At 52.0% G+C, this 22,838-nt stretch overlaps 10 protein-coding genes across 10 annotated transcripts; 7 read left to right on the forward strand and 3 right to left on the reverse strand.

Moving 5' to 3' along the window:
• Positions 1 to 37: 37 nt before the first annotated feature.
• On the forward strand, positions 38 to 1,444 carry CC1G_14629 (phospholipase; the record flags this gene model as incomplete). Its single annotated transcript, XM_002911152.1, has 8 exons — positions 38 to 45; positions 91 to 189; positions 222 to 428; positions 490 to 593; positions 699 to 803; positions 857 to 922; positions 973 to 1,056; positions 1,110 to 1,444. The coding sequence occupies 8 exons, from the start codon at positions 38 to 40 to the stop codon at positions 1,442 to 1,444; spliced, it is 1,008 nt and encodes a 335-aa protein (XP_002911198.1).
• Positions 1,445 to 1,770: 326 nt separating this feature from the next.
• CC1G_00309 (nucleolar protein family A member 2) lies at positions 1,771 to 2,497 on the forward strand (the record flags this gene model as incomplete). Its single annotated transcript, XM_001837121.2, has 3 exons — positions 1,771 to 1,860; positions 1,916 to 2,004; positions 2,215 to 2,497. 3 exons carry the CDS (start codon positions 1,771 to 1,773, stop codon positions 2,495 to 2,497), a joined length of 462 nt encoding a protein of 153 aa, XP_001837173.2.
• A 313-nt stretch (positions 2,498 to 2,810) lies between these two features.
• On the forward strand, positions 2,811 to 3,475 carry CC1G_14630 (hypothetical protein; the record flags this gene model as incomplete). The annotated part of the gene is made up of 4 exons (XM_002911153.1): positions 2,811 to 2,976; positions 3,032 to 3,253; positions 3,305 to 3,375; positions 3,440 to 3,475. The coding sequence occupies 4 exons, from the start codon at positions 2,811 to 2,813 to the stop codon at positions 3,473 to 3,475; spliced, it is 495 nt and encodes a 164-aa protein (XP_002911199.1).
• Positions 3,476 to 3,711: 236 nt separating this feature from the next.
• Positions 3,712 to 5,487, forward strand: CC1G_14631 (nuclear segregation protein Bfr1; the record flags this gene model as incomplete). Its single annotated transcript, XM_002911154.1, has 5 exons — positions 3,712 to 3,927; positions 3,980 to 4,150; positions 4,222 to 4,292; positions 4,344 to 5,383; positions 5,438 to 5,487. 5 exons carry the CDS (start codon positions 3,712 to 3,714, stop codon positions 5,485 to 5,487), a joined length of 1,548 nt encoding a protein of 515 aa, XP_002911200.1.
• A 93-nt stretch (positions 5,488 to 5,580) lies between these two features.
• On the reverse strand, positions 5,581 to 8,833 carry CC1G_00311 (hypothetical protein). The gene is made up of 8 exons (XM_001837123.2): positions 8,592 to 8,833; positions 8,185 to 8,537; positions 7,934 to 8,127; positions 7,196 to 7,884; positions 6,964 to 7,141; positions 6,533 to 6,909; positions 6,426 to 6,481; positions 5,581 to 6,374 (listed from the first exon to the last, which is right to left on the reverse strand). The coding sequence occupies exons 1-8, from the start codon at positions 8,823 to 8,825 to the stop codon at positions 5,894 to 5,896; spliced, it is 2,562 nt and encodes an 853-aa protein (XP_001837175.2). The 5' UTR covers positions 8,826 to 8,833; the 3' UTR covers positions 5,581 to 5,893.
• A 607-nt stretch (positions 8,834 to 9,440) lies between these two features.
• On the forward strand, positions 9,441 to 11,692 carry CC1G_00312 (ATP-dependent rRNA helicase spb4; the record flags this gene model as incomplete). The annotated part of the gene is made up of 5 exons (XM_001837124.2): positions 9,441 to 9,910; positions 9,961 to 10,320; positions 10,387 to 10,909; positions 10,965 to 11,144; positions 11,227 to 11,692. The coding sequence occupies 5 exons, from the start codon at positions 9,441 to 9,443 to the stop codon at positions 11,632 to 11,634; spliced, it is 1,941 nt and encodes a 646-aa protein (XP_001837176.2). The 3' UTR covers positions 11,635 to 11,692.
• Positions 11,693 to 11,915: 223 nt separating this feature from the next.
• On the reverse strand, positions 11,916 to 15,921 carry CC1G_14632 (PX domain-containing protein; the record flags this gene model as incomplete). The annotated part of the gene is made up of 7 exons (XM_002911155.1): positions 11,916 to 13,429; positions 13,492 to 13,642; positions 13,696 to 14,362; positions 14,413 to 14,509; positions 14,561 to 15,068; positions 15,124 to 15,210; positions 15,304 to 15,921. 7 exons carry the CDS (start codon positions 15,919 to 15,921, stop codon positions 11,916 to 11,918), a joined length of 3,642 nt encoding a protein of 1,213 aa, XP_002911201.1.
• Positions 15,922 to 16,193: 272 nt separating this feature from the next.
• On the reverse strand, positions 16,194 to 18,185 carry CC1G_14633 (hypothetical protein; the record flags this gene model as incomplete). The annotated part of the gene is made up of 6 exons (XM_002911156.1): positions 16,194 to 16,384; positions 16,435 to 16,508; positions 16,628 to 16,917; positions 16,989 to 17,355; positions 17,408 to 17,537; positions 17,571 to 18,185. The coding sequence occupies 6 exons, from the start codon at positions 18,183 to 18,185 to the stop codon at positions 16,280 to 16,282; spliced, it is 1,581 nt and encodes a 526-aa protein (XP_002911202.1). The 3' UTR covers positions 16,194 to 16,279.
• Positions 18,186 to 18,287: 102 nt separating this feature from the next.
• CC1G_14634 (hypothetical protein) lies at positions 18,288 to 20,801 on the forward strand (the record flags this gene model as incomplete). Its single annotated transcript, XM_002911157.1, has 1 exon — positions 18,288 to 20,801. One exon carries the CDS (start codon positions 18,288 to 18,290, stop codon positions 20,799 to 20,801), a length of 2,514 nt encoding a protein of 837 aa, XP_002911203.1.
• A 69-nt stretch (positions 20,802 to 20,870) lies between these two features.
• On the forward strand, positions 20,871 to 22,738 carry CC1G_14635 (hypothetical protein; the record flags this gene model as incomplete). Its single annotated transcript, XM_002911158.1, has 3 exons — positions 20,871 to 21,634; positions 21,690 to 21,837; positions 21,890 to 22,738. 3 exons carry the CDS (start codon positions 20,871 to 20,873, stop codon positions 22,736 to 22,738), a joined length of 1,761 nt encoding a protein of 586 aa, XP_002911204.1.
• Between the last annotated feature and the right edge of the window lie 100 nt (positions 22,739 to 22,838).

Raw genomic sequence — 22,838 nt, forward strand, 5'->3', positions numbered from 1 at the left:
AACCCAGAATATGAGCGCTTGATTAATTCAATAATTAATGTCGAGGTTGGTCCTGTGTCGTCACTAGCCTTGCGAATGGAACCACCACAGAACGTCAACTTTCTCCAACTTCTCTCCGAAGAATATCGCGGTACCGCCAACCTCTCGTAATCTCAGTCCGAAGCCTAAACGAGTCTCTGCTTCCCAGCTGTGAATGGTTCCTACGTAGAAACGTTGGAGAGGCCTCCCACTGCGCTCGAGTTCTTGCGCCTAGCCAACGTATCTCGACCAGTCGTGATTGAAGGTACAGGCAGCGCTGTGGTCCCTTCTCGACTGTCCCTTACCCACCTTACAGGTCTTGATATTCCCGCCTTCAAGCGCTGGACAGATGACCACCTGAGCGAGAAGATGGGGGATCGCTTGATCTCCGTGTCTGTCACACCCGATGGGTTAGCAGTTCCGTGTATCTCTTCGATGAACCATTCTTCAGCAACTTCCTCGGTAATTTAGGCGTGCAGATGCCATACACGGGGGGCCAGATGGTAAACTCTACTTTGTAGAACCCCATGTGGAGAAAATGAGTATGAAAGGTCTTCTGAAGCGGATACAAGAACGTAAGTTGCTGCGCAAAGGTTTCGCCGATGCAAAGGCTAATACTGCGATAGCTACGTCGGAATCATATTATCTTCAATCACAAAACGGAAATCTCTTTTCCGCAGACTTTCTTAGTGGAGATTTTACCGGGCAGGTTGACACCGAATCGGAGTTCGTTCCCCTCCAGGAAGATGTCCCGAGCGAAATCTCCTGGTGCAGCGAAGCACTCGGTAGGTGGATTGGTCTTAGTGCATTGACAGTTCTGAACATACCGAGTGTCTAGGGAGGCCGCCAGAAGCTGTGAACCTCTGGATCGGAAACAGCAAAAGCATCACGAGTGTGCACTCTGGTATGCATATTCTCCGGCGTTCTCGATGACAATTGATAACAACGAAGTAGATCCATACGAAAACATCTATGTCGTTGTGCGCGGGAAGAAGAAGTTTACTCTAATACCTCCAACCGACGGCTGGTGCCTACAAGGTAATCGATTGCTTCCACAACGCACGACCCGAAGACTCACCGAGTTTCCTTAGAGCGATTCTACCCTCATGCGCGATTTTCCCGACACTCTCCCAGTTCTCTGTTGGAAATTGTCCCCTCGCCGTCAGACACTCCGATGGTTCGGTGGTCGTCGTTACCGGATCGCCGGTTGAGTGAGGTACTTCCAGACGACATTTGTCCGCTTCATGTCGAGTTGGAAGCAGGGCAAACACTGTATTTGCCGGTGGGGTGGTGGCACCAGGTTGAGCAGTCCGAAGAAACAACGATTGCACTGAATTGGTGGTATGATGCAGAAACTCGTGGGCTGACCTGGGCAGTCCTCAGCACGCTCAGAGAGGCGGTCCAAGTGGATCGAGGCAATAAATAGCCAACGTTCATAATTGATATTGCACTGGACTGGCTTGGCACGCCATTTCTGCATTGTCAGACCCAAGAAATTGGACTCGAAAAGGACATGCTACTTCAATAAAAGCAACAGCCGGGGAACTGGCCATGTTATTTGTTCTCCTTTTACCAGCTCGTTGAATATTCAATGCTGGAGTTCTCCGCGATTAGGTGTCGGCAACTTGGCAGCCTGACTGACGCTCGTTGTTTTCCCACACTACAAATTGATCACAACACAAACTTTCCCTTCGCCAAGGCCAACCTTCATTTACCTCAAGGTCCTCAATCCTCACCGCGAAAACACCCAGAATGGCCAAGGACAAGTCAGAAAAGAAGGACAGGAAGCGAAAAGCAGCGGAGGTCGAAGCTGAGGACGTTGAGATGGCAGATGTTACCGAGGTCTGGACTGGATTTGGTGGCCATGCGGCATTATGCTCAAGTCTTCACTTTATAGTCCCCAAAAAAGTCAAAGAAAGAGAAGAAAGAGGTCGAAATTTCCCCGGAGGATTTGTCCCCTATAGCCCAACCTCTGGCAGAGAAGAAGTTGGTTAAAAAGCTGCACAAGACGATTAAAAAAGGTATGCCCTTCAACTTGCGCTGCTTTCGTAACTAGAACGATCTTCTTGCAGCCTCGAAAGCACGACAAGTGAAGCGCGGTGTCAAAGAAGTTGTGAAAGGGATCAGGAAGGGTGAAAAAGGGTGTGTTGTTACCTTAGACTGCCCAGCATTTGAATCTCACTGTATCCCCCGCAGTCTCCTCGTCCTGGCCGCCGACATCAACCCAATAGACATTATCTCCCATTTGCCCGTGCTAAGTGAAGAAGCTCAAATACCCTACATTTTCGTTGCATCCAAGGAAGAGCTTGGTCATGCAAGTTCTACAAAACGGCCAACGAGCTGCGTAATGATCTGCCCGAACCAGAAGCGGAAGACGAAGAAGGAGGGCGAGGACAAGGACAAGGATGATGACTATAAGGAGCTCTACGAAGAGTGTTATAAGGAGGTGGAGAAGCTCGACAACAGGATTGCTTTCTAGGTGCGAGCCATGCCCTTGAATATTTTCTTATAACTCACAGTCGAGGCAGTTTTCTTTTTTCTTACTCGCACAGACTCGCGCGTTGTACTACTTCGACCGTTGTATTGATCTCTTTGGAGAATGCGACGTCTTATTGCCCTCGAACTCAAATGCTCATTCCTCACGATCGAGCTGAAAGACATTACTAATTGCCCGGATTCCACAGGTCTCTCATGTATAGGGACAGTGTCGTCATTCTGGAACCTGCAAACAGTTATAAGACCCACTCCGCAAGGATTTGCCTCATCCATTTCACTTGTACCCATTTTCCACCATGTCTAACCCATCCTCTCGATTGACCAACAGGGCCGACGTCGACGATGAAGGTCCCATCCTGTACAAGGAGGAAACAACCAAGACAACCACTTTCGATGCCCAGGGAAATGTCCTCGATACCCATGTCGAGCACAATCCTCGCCCTGACGAAACCCACATTCGCGGTAAAACTTGCTCCGTATCTTAATCACACTCAAAAGACTAACTGCAGAGAGGCAGACACCTCGCAACGCGCACACGGATATACGTCCAGTCAGGACATTGGTGGACTGAGTTCGTATGATTCGGGAGACACATCCTACACCAATCGTGGAAGGATGGCTTCGGACCAATATGGTCGCACCGGAGCTACCAACTATCAGTCTGACATTGGGTCCTCCCAGGCGGGACATGGCGCCGGAGCCGGACGCGAGAATATCTCATTCCGAGATAAAGTGACCAGTACGAACAGATGATCTTTAGGTCACGGGAGATGACTCACTCCCTTCTCAGGTCAAGCTGAGAAGACTGCTGGCAAGATGACTTCCGACCCGAACATGTTCAACCGGGGAGAAGCGAGGGCTGTATGTCTATTCACGACCTTCCTCTTCCCAGTGGTTCGCGTTAACACTGAATTGTCGTTTATAGGCAGGAAAATTCAGTGAAGGTGCGCGTAGGCTGTAAGCAGTCTAGGTTGTAATTGTGTTTCCATCTCCTTTTTCACTTTATCATTGTTGTATAGTAGTATTGCGTATGTACATCCAGACAACTTGCGGTATCGCTGTTCTTTGAGCCAAGGGTCTTTGATGGAGATCACATCACATACGTGTGAACGATCGTTCCATTTTCTGGATTGGTCGAGTAATTGGTTCAGCCTTCTCCCTCATTCTCCTCGAAACTCCCTCGTCCATCCCCTCTCGATGCCTGCAGCAAAGACAAAATCCACGGCCGGTGCCAACGGCTCCGCTGCTCCCAAGGCTGCCTCCAGGAGCGGAACTGCGACGCCAGTTTCAACCGTTGGCACCAAGGACGCGGGTGAAGCTGCCGCCACGTTGACTGGCAAGCCCGACAAAAAAGCCTTCGAAGCTGAGCAAGATGCTATCAAGGCTGCAATCGACGCTGCACAGACCAAGCTCGTTCGTAGAACTAGACTATTGGTATCTCTCCGTCTCCTAACACTTCACTCAGAACGCCGTTCGTGACAAAATTGGACTTGCGACCGGCTCTGGTTCAAGTGAACGTCGAAACGAGCTCCTTAACCAACTTAATGAAATTAAGGGGCACCAGTCCTTGAACAAGTCTTCCCGATTGAAGCTTCGTGAACAGATTGACGCGAAGCAGGAGGCTCTCCAACAGAAGGTTCGTCGTGTCGCATGACCGAACACGTTGACTATGATAACCGACCCGCTAAACCTTTTCTCCGGTTGCAGATCAAGGCTTTGCAGAACGCAAAGGCCAAGATCCCCTTCAAAACCGTTGCTGAAATCGATGCTCACATCAAGTATGTTCCCGTCTAGCACGTTCACCTCAGCCATAGCTCAACTTTGCCCAGGAACCTCGAGAGACAAGTCGAGTCTGGTAACATGAAGCTCGCTGATGAGAAGCGAGCATTGGCAGAGATCAGCACTACCAAACGTAGTCGACGCATCGTCGAGGGCTTCCAGGCAGACCAGGAAGCCATCGATACCGACAAACGGGAGATTGAAGAGCTCAAGAAACAACGCGACGATCCCGAACTCAAGGCCATCAACGACAAGTACGATGCCATCAAAGCCGAACTCGATGAGTTGAGGAAGCAAGGAGACGAAGCTGCTGCTCAGCGCAACAAGCTTTACCAAGAACGCGACGCCTTGCAAGCTGAGCTCAAGGAACTTTACAACCGAAAACGCGAGTCCTTCCAACGCTACAAGGACCACAACGACCGCTACTGGGCCAAGGTGAACGAAGACCGTGCCCGACGAGCCGAGAGAGCGCGTGCTCAAAAGGCTGCTGAGGAGCTGCAAAAGAAGAAGGAGCTCGCCGAACGTTTGTTGGAGGAAGCCCAGGTCCCTGCCTTCCAGGCCCATATCGACGACTGCCAAACCCTCATCGACTTCTTCTCCGGCAAGACCACCGGTGCTCCCACCTACAAGAGCCTCGAGAACCAGGAAAAGGCCGAGCTACCTGGCGTTAAGAAGTTGGAGATCAGGAAGGTCGAGGATATCCCCGAAGGATCCATCGTCCGGAAAAAGAAGGGAGAGGACGAGGAGTCGTACTTCGTTGGTGGCAAGGGCAAATCCAAGGGCAAGAAGGGTGGAAAGACCGACTCACCCGCGACGCCTACCACTGCTTCGACCTCTGCTTTGAACGTTCCCCTGCCAACTCTCTCGGCGCTTCTCTCCATGTCAATACCCCCTCCCACATCCACTGCCGACGTACCCCGTGTCATTGAGGATCTCAAGACCAAGAAGGCGTGGTACGAGGCGAACCAGGACCGTGTTACTGCCGAGAACGTCGCCAAGGCCGAGAAAGAAATCCAGCGCCTAACCGGCGAGACCAAGCCCGCTGCTGCTGCTCCTGCTGAATCTTCCGAACCGCCATCACCAAGTCAAGGTATGTCTTTGCATCGCTTTACGAGTCCTCTGTTCTGACGACATCATCCACTAGATGATGCAGCACCCAAGGAGGGCGAGGACGCCGTGGAGGCCGATTCATAGGGTTACTCCTTAATGTCGGTAGCGGGTAGTAGATCGTAGTCGCAATAATCGTATTCATTGCGAATTAATTTCTTGAATTAATACTGGATCTTGGGTAATGGGGATGGTATTTCAGCTAAGGGTTAAATAAAGGACTGAAACAACGGAGAAAGGGTAACAAAAGGGGGCAGCAAGTAAATAGATAAGGATACCAAGTCGCGAACAGCCCAAAGCTAGATTCTTTACACTATTAAGGAGAGAGCAGGGAACAAGCAATTGATACAGCTGGTAGACGGTAAAGTTATAAAAAAAAAAAACGAAGGGAAACCATACGAGAAAGCAGCAAGAAAGTTCGGTGGGACTGGCACAATTAGAAATTCGAGAAAGAGAACGCGGTACAAAAAAAGTCACAAAGAGGTCAAATTAATTAAGCGGTAGGATGTTCCGGCTTGGGATCGACAGCCTCTTGCTCAGAATCATTTGAAGGCGTACCAGCCACGTTTAGCCCTGATAGTTCCGAAGGTGTGAAACCTGTGGAATCGAAAGGGTTCGAAGAGTTGAAATCAGTGAATGAAAGGCCAGCCTGATGACCTGAAGCAAGGGCGTCTTCCTGAGACGCGGTGGTATCCATATACGACATCGAGCCATAGGCGTCGTTGCCGAAAGAGCCTGTAGAATCCAGGGCGCCAACTGCGAAGGTATCTTGTTGAAGCACAGCCAACATGTTTGTGGTGGTCGGTGCTTGATTCATCATGTGCGAGTTTCGAACATCGAGAGACCCAAAGCTTTCTTGACCTGGCATGGGCGAGAGGGAAAAGTATTGTTGCTGCATCATAGGTTCGACGGATGCTGCCACCGAGTTTGTCGATAGTGCAACATTGCGAAGAACATTGACCGCAATCCAATCACTGAAGATCGATTAGTTATCTCCCAATGCGAATATAAAGCAGACGTCATACTCGAGGAATAATTTCAAAATTTGGAAGGCACCGAAAGCTGGGTCACTTCGAATGGTCTGGACAAAACAATGAGCAAGATCCAGTAGCAACGGGCAGAAGAGACGTACCAAGTCCCTCATTACTTGACTTGTCACATAGCCCCATCGAATCAAGACACTCCTCGAACTCATCACACCCCTCTCCTCCTGTACGACCTGAGCAGCTCTCACACCACCCATTAACCTTTCGCAGCACTTGTCGGCCCACGCCATAACCTCGCGTACGGGTTCGTTACTTTTAGCGACCGTCTCCAGAAGGGCAGTGAACTCGACTTCTAGAAGTTGAACGAGATCTTCGTGACGGCAGTTACACACAAGTGCTGATTGGTTGCGAACAGATTCAAAGTCGACTTTGGTCCAAGATCGTCGCATTTCTGCGAGCTGCTTTTGGTTGGTAAGGACGGTGTTGAGAGCTTGGGTCACTTGATATATGTCGAGGAAGCGCACTACAATGATCTGTCAGTCTTGAGAACAACAAAAAGGAATGTAGCAATACATACAGACAAGATGTCCAAATCGAGCCCCGAGCTCGACTTTGGGTTCAACAAAGGTGTTACCATAGCCCTCTAGGGCAACAAGCAGAATCTTCTCCATTTTGATGGCAAGCTGCCGGAGGCTGGTCAAAGAAGAAGTCGAGATAGGGGACAACATCTGAAGTCTAAGGAATTCAAGAATTTCCTATGAAAAGAGGAGATAAGTGCGAGGTGAGAGGTCCGGTGTGGTAACACGTACATCGTACACGATGGCATCTGCCTTTGCCATGAGACCTGCGATGGCTGGCGCGTGGGCGATCTCCCGATGCTGACCAGTTAAAGTCGACCAAAAACTGCGAATGTTCATCTCAAATTGATCAAATCGGAAGGTTCGAATGCTTTCAAGAAGGGCGTCGAGATGATCTTGGAACCAATTCCAGATATCGCGGGCGGCAACGTTGTGCGGCGAATTAGAGTTTGAACCGAGGGCCTCCTCGATGCTCGGGAAATGTGGCAACTGACGAACGGATGTGGGTTGCTGGGGAGCGAGGTATGTGGCGCTGGTGGATGTCGATGGAGCGGAGAGGCTGAGGCCTGGTTCCGACTGTGGGTGCCTACGAATGGAAGCCTCTTGGAAAGCACCAGGTGGACGTTGCGCGGCTTGTTGAGCGAGCAGGTTGGCAGCAGTCGGTGTCTTGTCGCTTAAATCGTCGCCAAAAGAGGTGTTCTTGATTTCGCCCGGCAAAATTAGCGAGTTGCGCTTGGATCCCGTAGCAGAACCGGGCTCCGAGTCCTCATCGTCGTCGTCGTCGGAGCGCCCTTCGTTCTTGTCTGCACTCTCATTTTGATCGTTCTTGTTGCGGGCGGCGTTAGCTTGGGCATTGGCCTTCTGGACGTAATCGTGCAGCCATTCAGCCTCTGCCGCGGTAGCGGGTCGAATGCCACAATCTGGGGGAGTGATAAGCGTGTGCGATCCGGTGATACGAGAGAAACCTACAGTGATATTTGCTGTTACCTCGAACACCTAACCGACGAGTCTTAATGGTGGGGAAGCAGAGGCGAATAGCTTTCCCGAGTGTGGCGGTGTTTATGTGCGGAATTCCATATTGATCACAAACCCTGCGATAGGAGAAGTAGAGGCCCTGGCGTGGAACATTCCCGTCCGGATAAGTGGCATAATTGGCAGTCAACCTATTGTAAGGGGCAAGGTCAAGATACTATTGTTTTCTTTGGTAGAAGAGGACGGACCAGGCTTGCACGAAAATTTGCTTGGCACGATCTGAGGCGCTGGTGGTGGTGGCGGCGCGAACGTTGGCAGCTAGTTTTTCGAGGTTGTGGTCTGCGCTGTTGAGGTTCATGCGACCAAAGGCGCCTGTCGCATGAATTGCCTCAGGCGTGGGCTGGATGTGCTGGCCTGGATACATCGATGAATAGTCCGAGTTTGGTGCGTGGAGAAAGAGGGACATGTCTTCAGCCTCGCTGCTTGAAGAGTGGACGCTGTCTGTGTCGCGCGGATAAGGGGACGCGGCTACTCTGGCGCGGTAGTGGCTAGATCTGAGGGGGCCCTTGAGAGCTGGGTTTGTGATATTGTGATTAGGAGGCTGAAATTGGGTGGTAAGAAGGGGGTATAATACGGGAAGCAGCTGAAGACATACTGGATCATGGATGGACGAGTGGCCGCCTAGGGGATACGTGGCGCGGTAAATGTCGTCTGGGCTAGGAGCCACTGTTTGGTGCATGCGAGGGACCTGGCCATGGGACGACTGAGGGCGAGAATGGCTCGAGTGTGTTGAGGACGAAGAGACCGAGTTTGAGCGTGAGTGCTGAGAATGGACTGGGAGAAAGTCAAGAGGGATATTGGGCATCATCTGCATGTTGACTGCGGTCATCGCTTGCGCTGCAGGCTGGGTGGATCTGGGCGGCTGAATGGGGCTGGAAAGTGTGGAGAAAGATATTCAGGATAACGACTGTGGGGGCTCCTTTCCGACGAAAAGAGACAAAAAAGACAGAGGGTGACCAGCCCCTTGAAAAGATAAAAAAGAAAGAAAAAAAAAGAGTAAGGTACAAGGATAAAAGTGCAGGGAAAGGAGAGATTCTGCACAAGCACGCTGAACGAAAAGGAGTTCCCGGCCGACAAGGCTCGATAATTGAACGGGAGATGGCTTGAAGGAACGCTGGTGGAAACAGTAGTCACGGCAACCAGGTCGTCTGCTGCGAACCCGCAAAGTTCCTGTTTGACTTTATTTGGCCCGTCTCTCCCACACCTATTCTCCAAAGAATTCTTTTCATTACCACCGTAACCACAGAAAGGGGCTCCTTCCCTTTTCAGTTCAACTCTCTTTCATTTTCAACAGAATGTCCACAACCGCTTTCGCAGGTCCCTGGTCCTCTCTCCCAACTACTCTCACTCCATGGGTGTATGTACTACAATACTATTGACTCCCAACTTTCAAATTAATCCATGTTTCAGTCTCGATGTTATCCATTCCATGGGTCACTCCCAAATGACCCCAGTCCAATCCGCGACTATTCCTCTGTTCATGAAACATAAAGATGTCGTCGTTGAGGCTGTCACTGGTTCTGGAAAAACCCTCGCTTTCGTTATCCCAATTCTAGAAAAACTTATCCGCAGAGAACGGCCCCATAGGCGGAACGAAATCGGGGCGTTGGTTATCAGCCCGACGAGAGAACTTGCGACCCAGATACACTCCATCTTTGCTCAGTTTCTGGATTCACAACCTGGCTCTGCTGCGGCAGAAAATGAAGAAGATGACCCGTCCTTGCTGCCTTCACCCCTTCTTCTCATCTCGTCTGACGATTCCTCGCCCGCAAAAGATATACAGCGCTTCCTCTCCACCGGAGCGGACATTGTCATTGGAACACCAGGTAGAGTTGAAGAATTCCTCCTCGGAAAAGGTCGAGACTCGGTCAGCGTAAAAGAACTCGAAGTCCTCGTCCTGGACGAAGCCGACCGGTGTGTAGACATCCCATCCCAATCGCTTCATTCACCAAATTACATTCCAGACTCCTCGACCTTGGATTCCAACAAGCCCTAACTCGTATAATCACCCACCTTCCCAAACAACGCCGCACAGGCCTTTTCAGCGCAACAATGACGGAGGCTGACGCCCTCTCCGAGCTCGTTCGCGTCGGACTGCGCAACCCAGCCCGCGTCGTCGTCAAAGTCCAGGCTAAAAAACATCTAAAAGACCCCAAAGGGAAAGGAAAAGAATCCGCTGTGATAGAAGAACGCCGGATCCCGGCCAACCTCCAAAACTACTACATCTCTTGCAAGACTTCTGAAAAACTCCTCCAGTTAGTGAGGATCATCGAACACGAGATCAACGAACAGCAGAGCTCGCAGTTTATCGTGTATTTCGCGACGTGTGCTTGTGTGGACTACTTCTACCGGGTAAACCACCTTCTTCCCTTTCCTTCCCCTTCTCACAGACTCACGCAAAGGTTACAGATCCTTCCACTTTTCGTACCAAAATCCACTTCCCTCTACTCCCTCCACGGCAACCTCCAACCAACAGCCAGAACACGCACACTGAACTCCTTCAGCACCAACCCTTCTTCTCCAGCCAACCCTTCCATTCTCCTCGCCACTGACGTCGCAGCACGTGGCCTCGACCTCCCCCACGTCGATGTTGTCATCCAATTTGACCCTCCAACCGACACCAAAGCTTTTTCACATCGCTGCGGTCGAACAGCGCGTGCAGGTCGGAAAGGTCGCGCTTGGGTGCTCTTGTGTGGGAGGGAGACAGAGTACGTAGATCTTTTGAAGGTTAGGAAGATTCCCATTGTCGAGAAGGGTGCTTTTGGGAGGGGTGGGGACGTGCCTATGTATGAGCGAGGAAAAACCGAGGATGAGGGCGACAACGAACAGGACAGCGAAGAGGACGGTCAGGTGGAGGAATACCTAACAACAACGCGAGAATTCGTGCTCAAAGACCGTGCGAGGAACGATTTGGTGAGTCTGGTTCTTCTTTTTAATGTCGAGTTCGCGGACTAAAAATGTCCTGTAGGCAATGAAAGCTTTCGTTTCTTTCGTCCGGGCTTATTCGAAACACGAAGCATCGTACATATTCAGAGTGAAGGACCTCGATCTTATCGGACTCGCAAAATCATTTGGGTTGCTTAGGTTACCCAAAATGCCGGAACTGAAGGACATGGAGAGGCTGAATTGGAAGGACGCAGATCTGGACGTACGTTAACGCCCGCCATCTCTTTCCTTTTGACACCGTTTTTTCTCACTTTGTCTTACCAACTACTTCACCGCTTCCCCAGTGGGACGAATACAGCTACTCGGACCCAGCACAGGAATCCAAACGCCTCCAAACCCTTCAAACCTCCAAGTCTGCAGAAGCCAAAGAAGAAAAACAACGCCAAGCAAGAGAGCGTGCCATGAAGAAAAAGGCATCCGCACCTTGGAGTGAACAAGCGGGTAGGAAAGACGAAAAGGCAAAGAGGAGGGAGAAGAAGATTGCGAAACGCAAGTGGCTAAAGGCCCAAGACAGTTCTGCAGCCGCAGCGGGGGCAAAGAGACCGAGGGAAGGAGGCGATGCAAGTGACGATGGTGGCGATGGCGATGGCGATGATTGGGATGAACTGGCGAGAGAGGAGAGGATGGCGAAGAAGGTGAAAAAGGGTGAGATTCCGCAAAAGGTATTCGATGCAGAGTTTGGTGATCTTTAGTTTGATTGGATTCTTTACCATCTCACCTCGATTGCAGTCAAAATTCTATTAGATGGCGGATTACTAGTACAGTATCATGGTAAGAGTGTGATACTATATGAAGGCAGGTCGTGCAAAATAAGATATGGAGATTCCAATGGGAATGGATGCAAGAGCTGTGATGTGATGCAGGACATATACCAATGAAGATGTCTGTCTTCTAACCTCCCCTCTTCCGTGGAACCAACGAGGGCCGCATCTGAGTATCGTTTACAATCAGTTCAGGCCCTTTTCTTCAACGGCTAAGTATCGCTCACCATCTCGACGAAAACAGGCAACAACTGTGGAATATGCTTCAAGTCAGGCGGCTCCACCATTTTACTCTTCTTCCTCAATTTCGGTGTCTGCTGTGACTCCGGGGTCTTTCTTTGGTCCTGCGTTGCTGGCGGTGGTGATGGAGGCAGCGGTTTGCTCTCTGGCAGAATTCCTGCTCGTGCTAAGTCAGTGGAAGGAGGTGCAGCCTGTTGGGACTGTAGAGGACCTTGACCAGTCCCAGAATTGATCGTTGCAGAAAGAGGGCTAGGTGTGGGCGGTCTCGTGGATGGCATCGCCGAAGACCTGACCACAGGCGAGGGAGGAATCGAGTTCGGAGGAGAAGCCTGGCCACCGACCATTGGATTTGGGGTCTGGACTTGCGGCCTCGCGTGCAAAGCAGAACCAGCATTCTCTGAAGCAGCTCCACATACACCAACCCTCGACGCGGAGGCGGTCGAAGACCGACTCGGAGGCCGAGAAGACGTCGCAGACACAGGGGCTGAACCACCAACTCTTTCTGACACTCCTTTCGTACTTGGAGCTGTCCCATAGCTCGCGATCGAGGAAGAATCCGAAGTCGAACCGTCCTTCCTGTGCTGTTTCTGTTGGTTCGTGACAGAGTGTGGTAAAGGCGGCAAGGGCGGAACATCCTTTTCCTTCTCCCCTTTCCCTAGACCCAACAGGGAGCTCATCGACTTCATTTGCTTCAGAGACATGGAACGTTTTCTCGTTGGCTGCGGTGGAGGAAGTTGGACGGGCTGTATTTGCTGTGATTGGTGATGATGATGGTGTGATCGGTGGATGTGAGGGTGATGGACACGGGGATGTTGGATATGGTGGTGATGACGGTGGCGTTGAGATTGATCGACCTGGCCAGGCGGTGGAGGCAACACCTTCTCCTTGCCCTTTCCATCCCTGGTACCAGAAATCTCTTCACTTCCGGTCTCGTACTCGCTACTTCCCTCTTCGCTACTTGTACTCTCATAGCTCTCGTCGTCATCACTGTCCTCCCCGCTATCACTTTCCTCGTCGGTCTCCTCTGCAGCCAAGTCCATCGCATCACCCTTTACCAACTCTCCGAAACTGATCTCTCCAATAACACCGTCCACGAGAGCCCGCGCAGCCTCGTCTTCTGCATCAGCTTGGGCTCCTATATCACCCACCCCCGCCTTGCCACCACCGGAAGCTCTTCCAAACCTCCGCCTGAGCTTGTCCTCGTAGATCACCTTGAGCTTATAATGGTACAAAGCGACTTGGTCCACCTCGTCTAGAATCAGTTTGCGCTCCGCTCCAGCATGTGGAAGGAGGAATTCCAAACTGATTGGCTGTCCCAAGCCCTCTCGAACGACGGTTAAGAACAACTCAATCCATCGCATGAGGTTGTCGAATAGCCCTTCGCCTTTGGAGTGAACCTTGTGGACAAAGTTGTAGAAGGAGTGTTCGTGACGCTGGATAAGGGAAATGAAGGCCTGGACAGTTTGATGAGGATCGGTTTGGCTGACTGATGAAACCGCGAGACGGTAAGCATTCGACAATCAGGGCGTAAAGTAATCAATCACTCACGTTCTTCAACATCCTCGACAGTCTTGATCAGATCGTTGATGAAGTTTTGAAGGTCACTTAAGGAATCTGCAATGCTTGCGGCTCGGTAGACCTGGGCCAGAGGCGAGTAGAAGATGGTGATGATGTCCTTCAAGAGCTCTGCTGTGAATCCCTTTGAAACGCGTTTCAACTTCTCGTCACTCTCTTAGAAGGATCGCCACACACCTCAAAGATCAAGGCAATCAGTTGCTCTTTGTCCCTCAATTTCTGATACAACCCCGTCAACATGCGCAGATCTTCAATGAACCATGCATCCTCATCCGGGGGACACTCGTCCTCATCGTCCGAATCGTCGTCTCTTCCACCTCTGCTAGTACTGCTCGCCCTCCCTTCCCTCACCTTCCTCGCCCTGACCTCCTTTCTCCACGCCTCGTAACTCCTCCACGCTCTAGCAAGTCTATGCATTTGCGCTCTTGAAAGAACAGGCTCTTCCGCACTCCTCAATGCGACAACAACAATATCCATTCCCTCGTTAACCGCATCCTCCTTGAATGCCTGCTGTATTTCCCTCGGAGCATTCACTAGCATCCTAATCTTCTCGCAAATGATTGGATCGTCAATCTTTTCCTTCACCAGCTCGATCTCAACCTCCAGTTGACGAACTTCTTCTGTTAGGGAGGATGTGAACATGCGCTGGAGGAGTGACCTGCCGCCAAATGGTTGGGCAAGGAAAAGATCGAGGACAGAGCGGATCATGGCAATCGGGTTGGTGATCTTGAGGGCGCCTTTGAGGAGCATGTAGGGCATCAGGCTGTGAATGCGTTTGAGACCTGCAAAGGTGGCAGACGCATCGTCGGATGCCACAAAAGTGTGGAAGACCGTGGATGCCAACCTGTAAATAGCTCAGTCTCCACAATGCAATGTGATTCAAGTTGCACACACGAGATTCTGGCCCATTCGATGACTGCTTGATAGTTCGCCGGCAGGTCCTGGATGCGAGGTGTTACCTTGATCGTACCAAACACATAGGTAAGGCCATCTAGTGGGCATAAGCGTCCGACATCTACAGCAAGGGAAGACGGGTACTCACCCTTTCCCATAACATCACCCTTGACGCTTTTGACAGCCTCCCTCAAACCATCCACGCGGGCCGCGATCTCCTTCGCAAACCTCTTCCTCCCATCTTCCCTGACTCTATCCGCCTCCTCTCTCCTCTTAGCATCCTCCAACTCTGCCGGGGTCAATTCTATGAAACCCGATAACAAGAACGACTTGAGAACAGGTGAAGACGCGATCGCGGACGAAGACATTAGTGAGTGAAGGTAAGATCGGAGGGTTAGTCTGTTCTTTTCTCTTGCGAGCTTGGCGGGATTCGGGGGCGGAGATTGAGGGAAATGAGAGGATGCGGGGGTAACAGGAGAGGCAGGATGACTTCCATCGTCGAAAAGGTAAGAGGCCGCGGACCCCAGGGAACCAGTCGCGGCATCGTAGAGCTGCTCCGAGAAGGATTGGGTCTGGGGTGTAGCAGGAGCTGTCACATAAGATCTATCCTTTGCCGGTGGTGGTTTGATATCCTCTTCAGGGTACCGCTTGGCTAGCTATGCAGTAGATCGCTATAAGCTTGACCTCCATAAGATGACCAAACTTGCACACCTCATTTGCGAGGGTCCGAAAGTCCCCGTATCGCCTTGACACGTATGTATCGTGATATCCCGCTCTCCGTGTGCGTATGATAAACTCCTAGAAGCGGGTGCAGGGTTAGTGTGTGACAACACAAGAGTCTTGAGCCAAGCCCTGGCCGTGCTGCCGCGCACTGCATTTCAGCACACTCACCTCGTGGGCCTTGGATCTTACGCGTCCCTTGTCGACGACGGTGCGGACGCCAACGATGTTGACCTCGAAGTAGTCCTTGTTCTTCTTGAGACGTTTCTGCCTCTTCTGAGCAAGCCGTTCGAGGCGATCGAGATCGTTCTGGGTGAGACGGACGACCTCCTCTTGTTCCACGAGTTTGGTGGCGGCACCGATAAAGAGAGCCATATTCCTCTCGATTTTAGCTATCATTTTTCTCCGTGTTGCCAGTTCTTTGGAGCCGTCAAAGTCGAGTACAGAGGATGTGGCTGCGATGTTTCTCGATACCATTGCGTCGACGAACGGCTGCACCTTGTCTGAGTAAAAGTTCTTCGGTGCAGCGTCCATGAAGGGAAAAGTCAGAACGAATTGCCTGAATATATACTTGAGGAACGGGAGGTCGAGGCCAGGGGGCAGAGAAGATACGAGGGCCTTTGGGACCGGGGAGAAGGGCGGCCCCAGGAGGGAGAGGTTGGATACGCCGGGAACATCTGTGCTAGCGAGGAGGTCGAGTTCCTTTGAGAATTGGAGTTGGATGAGAGATTTCTTGAGGTAGTGAGCGCGGAGGGGTGTTAGGTCTGGCTGCTGCTCCGACTGCGACATGGCGGAAGCAGCGAATCCCTCGTTTCGTCCCTGATTAGATTACAACAACGTCATTGATCATCTTCCAAATCCGGCATTCACCTTGCAGGCCGCATCAAATCGACGGTCGCCCTTACACTCCCCCCGATCGTCACATCCTCCGGCAATTATTGCCCACTCCTTGCCATACACACTTTCCACTAGCCAATCAGTTTCACATCCAAAATTACATACTAGGATGCATTCTATCTAATTACCCAGCCATGCGAGCCAGTGGATCACTACAACTACAAGTCCCATGCAAAGCGCCTGCACTAGGGGCCCGAACAGCGGGCTCCGAAGAACCAATCTGGAGAAACAAGCTCGGTCAGCCTCGCGTTCAGACGGAGAACCATTGAAAAGGCATGGTCACGCACAGAAAAGGGAATAGAAAACAATTCAAAAATACGAGACTCACAAGATCGTACAACCGGAAGAGAACCACCTGTCAGAGTTGAGAATGGGAGATGGTCAGAGTTAGTCAAGCCTACGTACCAGTTGTTGTTCAACTGTTCGATCCAGTGCACAACCAGCAATAGCCTCAGCCGAGGACTTTGTATTGGGAACAGCTTGAATTTGGTCGCCTCGTCAATGGGGAGAATAGTAGCAACGTAGAACGACACCAGGCCAGGATCGCTGGGCATTGGTCCAATTTCCTGGTACCGCTGTACTACCCACGGTGCCGTACCTCGTGACAGTCGATCGATGAACGTCCGGCAAATCTCCACCAGCTCCTCGTTCGAGGGCCTCACAGGTCGTTGTCTCACAGGTGGTGGTCGATGGCGAGATGAAGACGCCGATGATGAGCCTTCGATAGCAACCATATTCCTGAACGTCTCTTCCTCGCTTTGGCGGGAAGGGGATGGGTCAGGAGGCAATGGTGTTGGCGTTGACGTCGATGGTGATCCTTCGTCGTCCGACTTGGAAAGGTTCATAGTGTCAATCGAATCGATCAAATCGTCGGGAAAGTCTTCGATACTGAGAGAGGACAAAGAAGAGATGCACGGATCAGTTGACAGGAAGGCATGCCAAACCCCAGGCGAACTGACAATTCAATACGCCCTACCATGTACCCGTCCAGGACGCCACTTTCAAGTACTCGAAAGCGCTTCGTACCAACAGCTTTCACTATACTCTCTCCGTTGGGAAGCAGCTTGACGCTCTGGATTTGAAGCATGGTTCCATAGATGTTCTGTGTTCCGGAGATGTTAGGGAGCATTCCGAATTGTGGAACGGGAGACTCTAAGCAACGACGAAGCATGAGACGGTAACGGGGCTCAAACACCCTTATACCGACAGGTATCCCTGGCAGAGAGAGGAGGCAAATAAAAATGGGAGTATCAAGACGAGCGGCACGCTCCTCCTCTTCGATAGCCTCTCCCCGAGCTTGATACACTGGGCGAAAGGCTTCTAGGTCTGCGACGAAGGGGTCAGAGGGGTATGAAGTGAACTAGATGGGTAAACCTACGTAGTAGTCGCAAAACGACTGAATTAAGTGGATGGGCCTGGAAGTATGCGAACCCGGGTAGTTCTGTACGGCACACAGGACACTTCTGACTGTGGTCCAGGGAGCGATGAAGACATTTAGTGCAAAAGGTCTAGATCGCAGCAAAATAAGCGCCATTGAATACCCGGAGCTCGATATGAAGACTTGCATGTTGACAGGGAGTAGTGACAGGCTTGTAAAATAGATTGCAACAGATATCGCATGACAGTTCTTGCGTGAGCTCCCGTTCAAATGCAGCAAGCACGGGCTCGGGGGTAGTGATGAGGGGCTGGTCGGCAGAGACGGTCTTTGCGATAGCAGCGGACGTTCTGAGATGAGCTACTAGATCTGGCTCGTTATCATCCGAGTCGCGGGGATCCCTGGAGGTGTCTGGCTTGTGTCGCTTGCGAGGGGGTGTGTCGTCGTCGTCGTCATCCGAGGGGCGTTGACGGAGTGACTGGCGTTGCCTTGTGCGTTCAACCAAGTTTATAATCTTCTCAAGGGTGACATCGTGTGCTGCTGGATGGAGAGGGGGGACTAAGACCTGTTCCTGCTCTTCTGCCTGAAATTCGACAGTTGAGCCTGGGGGAAGATTTGGAGGTGCTGCAGCGGGAGGAGGTGTGCAACCTGTGAGAGGACAGTCTCGGTGGGAGTTGAGGTGAAGCTTGCAGACAGAGTGGCCACAGTGAAGAGAAACTGGAGACCTTAGAAGAGAGCGGCAGAAAGGACAAGCCAGAGCGTCCCGAGCTGCTTTGAGCATTGGTCAATAAGTGAGCATCCATCCTCGTCGCTTTTAAAGGGAAACTCTAACAAATTGGCGATCAGCTCCCTCATTCCCGCGATCGCCATCAACCCTGATCCAATGCCTTCTCTCCTCGTCCCAACTGCCACACATATCCCAATCAACTTTTCAAAGCGCCAGTCTCTAAATCTCCCACAATTTCAACTCTATGCTGTAGAGAAATGGCTCGTAGACAGGTCCAGACAGTCATCTCTGCTTCTGGTCTTCACCGGCGACCCAAACCACACAGTCTCTCTCGATGAGCTGGTCACCGACGACGACGCCGCTTGGGATGCCGCAATTCATGCATACAGAAGGGATGGAGCGAAGCCCAAGCAGACACAGAACGGCGTGCTCATGGTCACGTCCCTCGCACACTTTCGCTCAGACTGGACAATAGTCAACATCCCCAGTGGTGACTTTGCAACCGCAAGGGACCAGCTGTACGCCAATATCAATCTATTACGCATGGGCTGCACCGGGAGAAGCGCGTTGTCATTGGGGGAACCGAGCGATACTACCAAGGATCGCTTTATTTCGCTCTACCACCTCCCAGAGACCTCGTTCTCTCCACCTGCCACGGGCGAGCACCCGCTCCCGCCATCCTCTTCCAAACGCTTCCCGACCGTGCGCGGAAAGACCAAGGACAGCCACACCTTTATTCCCGCTGTTCTAGAGCTCGTAAAGCTCATTCAGGCAGGCTTGTCGATCTTCGGTTATTACACCAGTCCCATCGACGGCTTGCTCTGCGACTCCACCCTCGATGCCATCAATCATTGGATGGCGGAAATCGGGGAGCCCCTGTTGGGGTTAGAGCCCACAGAACGAGTCGTCGATCCCATGTTCGTCTCGGCACTCCTCAGCCTCGTCCTTGCCGTCAGAAACAAACTGGCCACGCTTATTACCCTCGATTTCAGTAGTCACCAATCCGCTGCCTCAAATAACACCAACGTTACACCGTCCCCACCTCCCAAAGACCCCTTCCTTTTCCCACAACCTTTCATTCTCTCCTTGTCTGTCTATCTACAGGCAACCACAGGAACCTCCGGATCCACAGCACTCACTCCTCAAATCATTGAAGCTATCGATGCTGCCCATGAATCGGCAACGAGGAGACGCCTCAAGCCTGTTAGGAAGGTTCTTCGGACGAAGATCGATGATCACCCCCACGCCAAGGTCGACAGCGAGGGCGATGAAAAGAAGGAACCTCGTGAACGCGACTTTTACCATTACAATTATCGAAGCGGAGGAGAAGAGCCTTCCTCTCTTCCCCCATCCACCGTGACGTCTCCCACTACTGGGCCAAGCTCAGGTCGATTACTCGCCTTGACTAGCCTCACTCCGTCCTCCTCAACGTCCCTCGCCCATGCTGGTCTTTCATCCCTGACGACCACCACAAGTGACCTCGCTTCCTTCCTTACAGTTGCGCTCACAAAGGAAAAGGATGGGGATAGGCTTGGTTCTGGCCCCACATTTACGGGTCTACATGTCCGAGCACATGCCCAAGGAAGACGCGAACGGAGACGTCGGATGGGTGCCAGTGTCAGTGTCATCCCGGATGCTCCAAGCGGTTCTCTACGGAGCAAGACCCGCGAAAGTGTCGACCTTGGACACTTTTACCACGCCGCCTCAGGTGACCCTTCAAGCTCCACAGAAGGTATTACCAATACACGACTGCTCGATACCGTTGTAGCTGGGAGTGTCAAGGCTCTCTGGAGTGGGAGAGTAGCTGAACTCGTTCGCCTTCGTGAACTTGCCAACTCTCCTTCGGCGCAGTGGCAAGACCCCCCTGCCCTTCTTACCCCAAGCCTCTCTCTTCGTGTTCCAAGCGGAGGTAGTGCTCTCTCAGCTTCCTCTTCATGGAGTAAAGCAAGGAGTAAGGGAAAGAGCAAGACTTCACTCAACCAAGCTTCGGTTTCCAACGTCAATGTCCATAGCGATGGTGACGTCAACACCAGCAAGGACGGCAATCTCAAATCCGAAACGGACGACGACAGCGAAGGACTGTATGCTCCAAATGCGAGCCAAACTACGTTCGGGAGTTTGTTGGGCGGTAAAGTAAAGGGAAAGTTGGGTACCTGGACGGCAATGGCAAAGAGGCGTGCGCGAGGGGAGGGAGGAAGCGTGGACCTGACCAGTACCGGTATACCACAGTCCGTCAGGAGCGCCCCTTGCTCTGTTGGGGTGTCGCCGGCTGTAAGCCAGGATGGGAGTGGAGGAGGAAGCGCCAGTGGTGCGCCACAAGTACCAACGGTCATTGAGGATGATGAAGGGGACGAGTCCAGAATGTCGAAGGGACAAATCAAGCATCTCAACCTTCCAGGTCCACGGAAGCCCAAACCTTCGAGGATTGCGACCGCTCCGTCTGCCATCTCTGGAAGGAACCGTTCCGGTAGCATCGCGGGTGTGTTGACTATAGGCGGGAGTGCCAATGCGAGCTCTGGTCCCCAAAGTCCAACGTTACCCCCCATGGTTTACGCACCTGGGGAGCCTCCGGAAGACGAGGGAGAGTTGCTGAGCAGTGGTCAAATTTCCCCTTTGAGTCAGTTCCTATCTCCCTCGGACTCCATTCTGTTTACTTACCGAGATGCATAATTAGGTGATTACCGTCCCAGCCCCTTTAATCTTCTCCACGGCGGGGGCAGTGCTTCGCTATCTGTCCCCATGGGCCAATCCCTCACGGGTTCGACGAGCAACCTCTTACCCAGTTCCGCCACCGCGATCCAAGAAACTGCGAGCAAATTACACTCAAAGCTGCTCACTGTCACGCACCAGCAAAGGCAGGGACACGAACGATCTGTGCTCGGAGCTGCTAAAGACAAGAGACCACCTGTTGGTGTGCGAAGGTTGACTGCCCCTAGTAGTCTTCCTAGGATTACAAGCTGGTCAGACCCGATGAGTGCGAGGAACATGGTTCCCTTGACTCTCGGTCACAGCGAGAGCGACAGCGACGACGTAGCCGAGGAAGACATTGAGGAAGAAGACGAGGAAGGCGCCCCGGGCTACGAAGGACTGGAAGGTTACGCCGAGATAGAGAGCGACGAACCGAACGCAGCTCTATCTCGGATTGCTAGGCCTTTCGTTAAGTCCAACGTCTCCCTTCCGACCGCGAGCAATAGGAAACGGCGACCGACGCTTAAACGAAGGAACTTGACGTCTTCCATATTGGGAGCAGGGAGTGACGGAGAGTTAATCCCAAGCAGAGCGGGTGTTAGGGAGAAGACGCGGTTCCACAGTCTGCTAAGCGTGGTGGATGGCGACGGGAGCTTCAACGAAGAACCAATGGCCTTCGATGAGATGGCGTACTACGAGTTTAGCGGGGATGAGGGAGAGGTTGATAAATGGATGAGGAGGCAGAGAAGCTTGAGAAGGAGGGGGTATTTGCATGGCCTTGCAGTCGCGACTAACGGCCATCCAAGATTGATTAGGTATGTCTCTTGTCATTGCCTCCATTTTCCTGTGGCGCTGACCAAGTACCCTCAGGCGACGTAGTTTTCATGACCTGGACGACCTTTGCGATATATCCGTTTTGGCTCCAGAACGGATGCGGATTGACGTTGAGATCTGTGGTCAAGTGTTGGTCATGCTGAGACGCGAAGAACACCTGAAGAATGTTATTGCTTGTCTCAAGGTACTTTTCTTATTAGTTACGAAGACATGGGCTTAACTGTGATGTTTCCTAGATCCTCAACACCAACCTTTCTGACACGAACGCTCTGCTTCGTCAAGATTATGAAATCAACATGCCTACGCTGTCCACGGTCGAAGCTCGCACCAAAGTTCTCGCTGCCCTTGACACGCAAGATACCCACGCCGACAAGCTGTCGCAGTCCACCAACATCCTTCGCTACGAAGCAGAACAGTTCCGCGTCCCCGACCTCTGGCATGCAGCTAGCCTTTCCCGTCAAAAGGTCTTTTCACTCCGCCAAAAGGTGTTTGGGGAGAACGGGAGCCGAAGGCTACCTTCCGGCGCGCATGGAGCCCATGGGAGGTTCAATAGACTTCAAAAAACCATTGAAGGCGATGAACGTTTGGTGGACCACTTGGGCAGGACGGAGGATGAAGCAGAGGAGGAACAGGCTCTAGTCGAGCACGAGTCACTGACGGATGGAAACAAGAGGCAGAGGCTAATCGACGTGGACCTTGTTCAGAGGTCAGATATCGCTGCCGTCAGCGATCGCATGGCCAGGGAAGACGAAGCCCTAGGTGTCCACCCGGGTGAAGAAACAGAAGACGAGGAGGATGCCGTCGAGCATTCAAGTATCAGACCAGTATGGTTGCTCAAGTTCTTTGTGGGATGGGGCGCAAGATGGAGTGCGAGAGCTGCAACCAACAATGCCGCTACAACTTCACCAATGCCCAACCGCAGTACGGTGATTGAAGGTGGCGAACCAAAGTCACCCTCACCGGATGACGTTGGCGGTGTTTCCACTGCCGTTGAACCTTTGCGCCAAGTTAGAAGGAAAAGCACACCGAGTATAATCATCTCCGACGTTGATGTTGATACCGAAGACCCCAAGAAGGTTAGGTAGCTCAGCGTCCTTTCTCTTCCTCAATACTGGGGACCAGCTCTCCAGAGCAATAGCGCGTTCGCGGCCCACCTTTTTGGCTCCAATTTAGCAGATTCTTCGG

Source organism: Coprinopsis cinerea, assembly GCF_000182895.1.
Source record: "Coprinopsis cinerea okayama7#130 chromosome 5 map unlocalized cont3.5, whole genome shotgun sequence".
Taxonomy (NCBI): domain Eukaryota; kingdom Fungi; phylum Basidiomycota; class Agaricomycetes; order Agaricales; family Psathyrellaceae; genus Coprinopsis; species Coprinopsis cinerea.

What these genes read in the sequence shown, in the direction of transcription:
- CC1G_00311 (XM_001837123.2), bottom strand. Translation starts at nt 8,825, where the DNA reads ATGACCGCAGTCAACATGCAGATGATGCCCAATATCCCTCTTGACTTT. An exon ending in CAAATTTTCGTGCAAGCCTG is followed by an intron (nt 8,128 to 8,184) that starts GTCCGTCCTCTT and finishes CCCTTACAATAG; the next exon opens with GTTGACTGCCAATTATGCCA. An exon ending in AGGTAACAGCAAATATCACT is followed by an intron (nt 7,885 to 7,933) that starts GTAGGTTTCTCT and finishes TCACTCCCCCAG; the next exon opens with ATTGTGGCATTCGACCCGCT.